General features: G+C 43.4%; 1 protein-coding gene across 1 annotated transcript in view; it reads left to right on the forward strand.

Annotated features, from left to right (window-relative positions):
- fstl4 (follistatin-like 4) overlaps window positions 1-4,546 on the forward strand; it is a 182,678-nt gene extending 178,132 nt beyond the window's left edge. The window contains exons 14-15 of the mRNA XM_053442452.1: window positions 3,516-3,625; window positions 3,844-4,546. Coding sequence (XP_053298427.1) covers window positions 3,516-3,625; window positions 3,844-4,546 — 813 coding nt within the window. The remainder of the gene's footprint in view (window positions 1-3,515; window positions 3,626-3,843) is intronic.
- The last annotated feature ends 4,749 nt before the right edge of the window (window positions 4,547-9,295 follow it).

Raw genomic sequence — 9,295 nt, forward strand, 5'->3', positions numbered from 1 at the left:
CAGAAAAATCCATGAAAAGATGTTTTTTCGTTTGTCACAAACAAAACAATTTCCTCCTCATATAATTTGAAACAATCGGAATATTGAAAGCAGCTTTGCATAACATTTCCTTCTTTGTGTGTGCTGTCTGAACTGCAGAAAAACACCTTCTTTTTTGTTTTTTTCCGTTTAATTCATTTCCCGGTTTACCGCAGTCGTTCAGGAGTAATGAATAATTAGAGAGCGGGGCATGAATCACTCAAAAATGCAATCGCAGGGAAACCGCAAAATGGATTAGACGCCACGTGGATCACCCGACAAATAAATGGTCTGATAATGTCATTATCATTTGGACTGAATGTAATTGACCTGTTCAGCAGCAGCCGGTCGCCACCCAGGCACCGCCTCGCTCCAGCGGATCATACGTGTGCGTACGATCGTGCGTGTGAGCGTGCGTGTTAATGTGTGCACACATGACGTGCAATTGTGTGCCTGTGCGGTGATTTAGAGCAGCCAAGTTTCAGGATGGCTCACTATCTCTGTGTAAACATCAGAGGGATCGTGATTGTCAATTCATTAGAGAAGACAAATGGAGGAATCCCTGCCGAGCGGAGAGAGACATGGCCTTTCAGACTGTCAGTCCGCGCTGCGTCTACGTGCCAGGAAGACATTTAACTCACGGCCATATTGTTTCTGTGCGTTCACACACACAAGGGCAAAGTGTTTCCCCTCTGGATTCGACCCATTTATCTCTCTGTTAGCTTTGCCAGGTATGTGTTTGAGACTGATCATCGTCGCTGTTAGAAAATGAACCACAACAACTATTTAGCATAAAAGGAAACTATGAGTTTTTCCCTCAGTTAATTCCATTGTCGGCTCTGTTTAATGTCAATGACACTGTTACATAGTTTTGCATTGTGTCGTATGAATACCTTATCCCGCATTAGTTTTCAATCTATCATCCAGACACTTAAGCATCTTTTTATACAAAACTATGAATGTTATTTAGTAGAAGTTGTCAAAAGTCAGTTAAAAGAAAAGAACCTAGTGGTCTAACTACATCCCTGGTTTGTTTCTTGACAGCAGGGACATCCATTACATCATACACAGCCAACCCTCTCTCCTTTTGGTTACCCTTTACACTGAGGCTCTGTGTAAGGGACAAACATCTCTGACTTGTTTCTTTTGGGAGCAACAGAAGAAATAGTGTGATGTTGTCACACAGGCACAAAGTCCACAGAGGGAGGAGGTGGGGGTAGTTTGATGGCCAGACAGAATGTCAGACAGCTTCCTTTCTCCCACCTACCAGCAAACCTCATTGTTTTCTTTGAACCATGATCGTCATGTTTTGTATCATGACGATCACCTAACCTCAAACCAGGCTCCTCCCACAACCAAATCATTATCATACTTGCCATCCAAGCTTTAACCTGTGTTTGTCTAATTAGGAAATTGTTTGTTTGGCTCGTCATTTTGGAAACATCAAACGGACACTGTACTGTTTTAAGTCAGTTTTATTTTTGTAGTAGTTCTTTATAATAGCACTGATGGAAGCTTTGGACCAGAAAATCACTAATTTGTCTGAAGGGCAGCTACAAACGACGTATTCGAGGGTCTGAAACCGAATTTAGACCATTGCCTGATATAAAAAATGCATAGATTTACAAACCCATAATACTGTCTTCTGGGAGGAAATCACAAAGTTTTAATTTCACATTTTTAAATCCGGCATTGAACATTGATCTTGAGTAACAATCCCAGAGACTTCCACAGAAACCCATTAAGTCCTTTTATTGCTCCCCAGCAGCAACAAAACGAGTAATTCTGCCCTCAATTTCTATACCCGAGGAACATGCCCGGCATCCGGTCGTTGTAAAGTTCCTTGTGGGATTCATTTGAATTCCTAGATGAAACACAAATACAACGGGGCATTCGAGAAACGCCATCTCATTTGGATCTATTGTGGTTGGATGGAGAGGAGGGGGGGGGGGGGGGCTACTCAAGGCTTCTAGAGAGTGAATGTTGTTGAAAATCAAAAAGCAACAGAGTCAGAACCTAAATCCCCCTCAGGCGGTCAATGAGACGGGAGCAGAGCAATAACTCAATCGGGCCTCGTTTCAGAAATGATATGAAATCCAAGGATGAGCAATGACAAAGGGGAAACCAGGGGCATTAAAGTTGAGAGCACCTGCAGCCCTGGAGACCACAGCAGCTGCCCTAATAATACATGAGCGATCCTACACCGAACCTCATTAACTCCCGCCATTGTGTTCTACAACCGCTGTAATGGCCGTTCCTTTAACGAGGACTCTTTTTATGTAATGCAAGCAGGGGAGGAAAAAAGAGATGATCTATATAGTTAAAAATGGATAAACTATTCCAGAGGAATATATTTGAGCAGAGTTAACAACTTCGGCAACTAAAACTGCTATTTTTATTTCCTTGCATTCGGTAGTTCTGAGGAAGGAGTGTTGAGTTCGGCCCCCCCCGCTGTGCATCAGGTAGAGGTTTTACTTCGGCGGTGTGGGTGTAGACATCAAAATAGATTTCACACTCAGTTCTTTTTCCTTTTAAAAGAATATTCTATATGCTCTCTAGCAACATTTGCCTAGGTGTTGAAACCCAGAACCACTTCAATGAGCCGGGGGTTTCTCTGAGAGTGCGACGGTTTAAAAAAAAAAAAACGACGAGGGGGGAAGGAACTGGTTCCACTCTGGGAAAGTAGCATCACAGTGCAGAAGTTGACTGTGCTTCTTGAAAAATGCGCCGTGTCACATGTGAAGCTCCCATAAACCATCTCGCCCCATCCTTGTCTGTGACCTGATCATGTAGGCACGCATGATGAAGCGCGTGTCACGGACGAGGCGGTGCATCGGGAGCCCATCAAACGTGGATGCACTTTACAAACATGCTGATTCAGTGCCAGGTGCATGACATGAGGGATGGGGCTTTTACTGTGCCGCGCGCCCCTAAGACAACCATCAGCGAGGAGGATGCTTTATCTGCTCCAGGATGTACGAGCACGTCACCTGGACACGACCTGAGATATGAGCCTTTATTTTATTTACAGAAAACAGCTACAGGACGGTTTCAATGAAGCTAAAAGGTCACGGGTGGGGTTATGACAAAAATCTTATTATCGTGATTTGGTGGATTGGGATTGTTTCCTTTTAATGCAGTAATTAATGTGTGTTTTTGGAAGTTTTTCTTCTAAGAAAGATTGGTCTGAGGCGGTGTGGCCTAGGGGGTGTGGCCTAGGGGGTAGAGTGGGCGTTCTCCAACATGACGGTTGCCAGTTCAATCCCCACTCTTCCCCATCTGCATGCCGAAGTGTCCTTGGCAAGATACTGAACCCCTACATGCCCCCTCATAAATGTTGAGTGTACTAAAAATGGAAGTCGTTTTGGACAAAAGCGTCAGCTAAATGATATGTAATGTAATGTAATGTCTTCCCTCCACAAAGGGAACATGCACCTCAGTTTGAAAAGTGTACACCTTTGTTTTTGTATTCATGTCGTTCTATGCATTCTCTGCAGGTAATTCCTCAAGCCAGTGTTGGAGAAGTCCATCGAGCCGTCCGCACAACTTTCCAGAGAGTCAACGACTTCTTCATTCCTCCAACCAACCTCATCATCACTCACGTTAGGTAAATCAGCGCACGCACACACACACACACACACATGTTCAGCCACCTCTGACCTTAAAACAGAGGCGACCTCATTGCTCACTCATCACAGCTGTCCAGCTGAAGTAAAGGAGAAAAGAGCAAATGAGAATTCTAATGAGAATCTTGATGGGTATTAATCACTGCCCACCGAAATCTAGAAAGGCTATTAACCTTTCCTCTGAACTTTGTCGATTCAGGTTTGCCTTTGTCTTCCTCAAAAATGAACCTGCGGTACACAAGATTGATCTGGAGACCCTCCACCGTGTCAAGACCATCAGCCTGAAGAACTACAGCTGCATCCCCGTCAGCATGGCCTACACACATCTGAGCGGCTTCTACTTTGTCCAATGCGAGAGCAAGAGCAGCCTGCACGCCCCGCCCCAGCTTCTCATCGACAGCGTGACGGACGCCGTGATCGGTCCCAACTCGAACATCACCGGGCAGCCCTTTGTGTCCCCGGACGGCCGCTACATTGTGACATCCGATCCCGTGAGCTCCAAGCTGATAGTTCAGACAGTGTCGTTCCAGGGGGAGCTGGCTCTGAACCAGGTATTGGACGAGCCTATAGCTGTCTCCGATCTGGTCTTCCAGCCCTCCTTCACTGAGTCCAACCAGCACTTGGTGGTGGCCACTTCAGGCTCAGGCACGGACCTGCTATTTGCCGATCTGTCCTCGGGGCACGCCGAGGTTCTCCGGAGCCTGAAGGAGCCCCTGGCCCCCCAAGCCTGGCCCTGGGGCGTCCCCAACCGAGTGGTGGTCTCAAGCGGATTGTTCGGACAGTATCTGGTCACGCCATCGGCCGAGTCCCTCTTTGTCCTGAACGGCAAACAGAGAACGCCACACTGCGAGGTGTCAGACATCAAGAGAGGGAACACAGTTGTCTGGGTCGGCGAGGTATGAGTAGAAAAAAAAAAAAAGCAGGGGACGTGGGTTTAGGGAAAGACAAAAAAAAAGAAAAGAAAGGAAAAATCAGGCCAAAATACCTATTATAAAGATTTCTATGAAAACAAGACGTGGACTCAACCCTGGGACTGAGCGCGAGGGAAACACACCTGGGTTTATTGTAACTAAAGTACACTAAAAACATAGAGTAATTGAGAAAACATTAAGAAACCCTGTTGTGATATTTCTATTGGGAGAAAGTGTCAATGCCGTTCAGTGCAACAGTGATCTATGTGCACTTAACTATAAAGAATTGTACATTATTGCACTTCCTTCCATGTTATCACAGCAAATAGGTACCTGAAGAGGGGTTATTAACGAACTATGAACTATGCACAATGCTCACTTTTTTTAGAGTAAAAAGCTTTCCAATTCTGTTCATCTCAACAATGTTTGTCGTTTTCACCAGTGCTGCATATAATCACCACAAACTGTCTGTCTGTCCCGTCTGCCTTTAGTGTTGTGTGCTCTGAGTCCGTCAAAAAGCTACCGACTCATCCGTCCATCGCCTCCGTCACGGTATTGTCCCGTTTCCTCCCTCTGAACCTTTTTCTTTCTCCTCACACCGGAAGAGGCTGGCTTTTTGCACACGTGTAATACCCCCCCTATTGACATTGTCTATCCAAAGAGCCCGATTGGTCCATTAGCCATCGACGATGGATGTCTCGCTCGCCGTCTCTACCCTGCGGACTCTCGGAATGGTATAATCTGTCCCACGCTGTCTCTCACAGTTATTCTGTGCCTGCAGCACGACTCTGTGCTGTGGAGCCTGAAAATGCCACTTAGCAGATTCCCTCAGGGTAATGACTTCGGTTTATGCTGACCCACATGCTGAGGCCGTGCCAAAGTAGCATCAACTCTGCAATCTGACTGGCTGTGAGCATTTGTACATCCTCCCAGAAAGCCGTGCGTCTAGATCAAGCTCGGAGGCAGGTAAACGTAAACTTTTTGTTTGGTAATGATTCGGTTTAACTTACAGGACTTTGTCAGAAAGAATAGAAAACTTGCTCCCGGCTGCCACATTCGTATCCGGTAAATTACTACAACTCCATAGGAGAAATATATTCTGTATCTCAAACCCCTGCCGCCTGTTTTAAAAGAACGGATACATTTTTGTAGACATGAGCTGTTCCCAGTCATACATACTGTTAAATTACAAAACTGTACAGGTACGCTTATCATCAATACGTAAATATAACCAACCTACGTTTCATGAACCTCGTCTCAAAATAAAACACCAGCAACTCATTCATGAAACCAAACGGCAGTTTTTTATTTTTTCTCTCTGTGGTTGAACATTGTCTTTTTGTGTTATTTGCTTTGGTCATTTGCACAAACCATCACAATGATGATCCACTGGCAGGAGAAAGCATTTCTGCTTCTTTGTAGATGTAATTAATTAATGTTTAGAAAAGTACTGGGACCACAGTGTCTCCTATACGTGACAGTAGTGCTGAGATCTAAACATCAATACTCTGCTACACACTTGATGGATATTGGATCAAGTGGATGTCAGTTGAAGGGGATCAGCTCTTTTGTTTTTATGCTCTAGAAACCTGAATATTCAGCCCTCAGTTTTATCCACTTTCCTCCATGATAAAAGCAAATAAGATGCTATTTTTGTCATTGTTGGCAGAATTGGTATGCTCCTTAAAATCCACATTTCTAATCTCATAAGATTGTCATCAAATTAAAGTGAAGAGTCGAGGAATTATACTTCTTAAAGTGCATTTCTACATTCTGCTGGTATTAGCAAATAAAAGGACTCTGACAGTTTCTCAGGCTGAGCACAGAACAGCCAGTTGCAAGAAATGTATCCCATATTCCACGATGACATAATTTGTCTTTCTGCTAAATGAAATCAGTTTTAATTTAGTGTTCTTAATACACAGCAGCACTGATGCTCATTTGCAGCATGAAAGGAGGAAACAGTGTTTTCTTTGTAGATGTCCCAATCTGTATCGGGGTTGATCCGGGTTTGTTTTAATGGATCAGTATCGGCTGAAGTAAAGCTGATAACATCCGATCCTTTCTTTCATGCTCTCTGCTGTGCTTTGTCCACATCAGCCTGCTCTCCGTGCAGCGCTGCTCTCTCTAATGCAGCCACAGTGCAGCGGCTCAGAGGAAAGTGAAAAACTGGAGCGTGCGAATGGGAAAAATGACTCGGTCGAGCCGATGATTGACTCTGTTCTGACGCCGGCGTTGGCAAATCTCACAACCCTCCAACAGCAACAAATCTGTTACGCCTTTACCCTCCTTCTCATTAGCAATCCCATTAGTGTAGAGATTGTCGCTTTCTACGGTTAAAATGACAAACGTCGCCAGTGGCTGAATAAAATAACTGGATGACAGGCCCCCCCAAAAAAACATCCAAAAAACACTTTGCGGTTCTCGAGTCCAGGTGCTCGCTGCTCGCTGCTGTCTGTACTCAGACGAAGATTGTGTTGAAGTAAAGGAGAGAGTGGTTTTGTAGTCCATTGTCCCAGTTCAACTTGTGTTGTGTCAGTAATTGAGGGCGTTTTCACACAAGGGTGATCAAGATTAGTTTTGGTTGTCATAGTTATGGAGGAAGTTCACTAAATGTTTGTACGAGATATTCTATCTTTACTTGACATTGATTGGTTTGTAGAGGGGCGTACTTTTCTTCAGAAGCAAAGTCGGCATCAAATCTGTGATACGCTTGTGCTTCTTGTTCTTCTCCTACTGTTTAATGCTGTCTCAACTTCAGGGGACCAAATAGTCTTAACTATAAAAAAGATCCTGAACAAGATCCTTTCTCTTAAATATTTGGTTTGTCCACCTTTCACAACGTAATCGTATCAATGTGTAAGAAACAAACTCAGATGAATCTAAATGCTGCTAAGACTAGTACAGAGGCGTTTTAGGGCGATTGTAATATATAACAACAATGGAAATTGCGAAATTGAAGTAATTGATTTGTCAGAACCAAAACATTTCAAATAGATAAACAGATAAGACTCGAGAAATAGTGTTGAAATATGTATTAAATATGTCTTGTTATTGCTTCACTTTGCGAGGTTGTCTTAACCTCATCACAGCACAGTTGCCGCCACTCGCCGTGTTATTTATCCTCGAGCTGAAATGTGATTGAAACTGAACGTGGGAAGCTCTCTTGTACACAGTGTGTATCACTGCACAAATACTCACAGCCTCCGGGATTTTGCGGTTGTTGATCTGTTTTTTTTGGCGGGTCAATATCCAACGATATTAAACTCACATTTATCTCTGAAGGCCTCGGCTGCCCACAAAATAACAGGTCAAAGTCCAACTCTAATGTAGAAAAAAGTTCTGTGGGACTGTAAGAAAAGTGTCCGACTGTAAAAGCAGCTGGAGGCCGGTGAACGGGGAATATCCGCTCATGGATTTTATCCATTACACAAACAAACAACAACCCAAATTAAATATGAATCATCTTCTTCTAATAGGTAGCTGTAACTCCCCGATGCGATGTGTAGGGTAGAAAGAAAGCTTTGTAAGAAAAAAAAAAAAAAGTAAACACAGGAGTGAAACAGATTTGTCGTTCTTGTTTGTGATTTAGATATTTGCTGCTAATCTGCCATGAAAACCATTCTGGCATGAAAGCCTGTTTGATTAACCTTCTCAAGGCAATGACGTGATGATGTTGAACAAGTTTCCTAGACCACTGTTGCACTGAGGAGAGAAATAAAATAGCATCATTTATGTTAACCTGAATTGAAATGTGTCGAATGGGTAGCCCAGTTTTCTCTGGGGTTTTTTCAATGAAAGGAAAGAAATCTTATTGTGAAAAGATTCAGGCTCTGACGCCTCCTACAGTCACTGTCACATTCAATGTCACTCCCCGACGGCCCGGACGCGTAATCCACAGTATCTGACAGCTCAGAGAAATGCATGTTATGAAAATAGATCATCAACATGATTATCATCGACCTCAGTGATCTCTCACCGTCTCATACAGTTTACAGTTGCTTGTGAAAACGTCACTTTTCCGCCCTCTCATTGTCACGTCTGTCAGCTTAACTCTTAAGGTCGATTCGGCAGGTTGACATCGCTACTAGAGCCGAGGAGGGCAAGAACAAAGAGGCCACGCCTGCGCTCGCTGATGTAATAACTACGATATTGGCTAAGCTCATGTTGTTTGTTGGGATCTACCTTCAGTGTCACACGACTATTTCTGTACCTCTCCTCCAACTCTCCAGACGAGGGGCTGCAGAGCTGAACCCGCTTGGTGTGATAGACATTTATAGGAGCCACTGTTGTAGATAACATTGTTCATGTTTAAAAACTGGTTCCGACATGACAAAACTGACTGTACAGTTTTCTTTATGCATTTTGTGTGGTCTGGTTTATGGGGGAATTGTTTTGTAAGAAAAAATCGAATTAAATATATTGTAAAAATCAGTGGTTTTGCTGTTTCTTTGAACGCCATTGAGTCACTTGCACCTCACAGACACGACTTCAGCGAAGTATTGTTTTCAGTATCTCTTCATTTCTTAAACAGAAATTAAGAAAAATGGCTAAATCTACTTATTTATATTTGTCAATAGTCAAGGTGATGCCTACTAGTTCTTTTGTCACAAACAACAATCAAACTCCAAATATTAAATTTTCTCTGCCGTATTTGACAAAGAAAACTAAATCAACACAAATGTCACTTTATAGTTAATTCTCTCTCTCTCTCTCTATATATATATAGTGAGCTCTGTT

Source organism: Pleuronectes platessa, chromosome 15 (assembly GCF_947347685.1).
Source record: "Pleuronectes platessa chromosome 15, fPlePla1.1, whole genome shotgun sequence".
Taxonomy (NCBI): Eukaryota; Metazoa; Chordata; class Actinopteri; order Pleuronectiformes; family Pleuronectidae; genus Pleuronectes; species Pleuronectes platessa.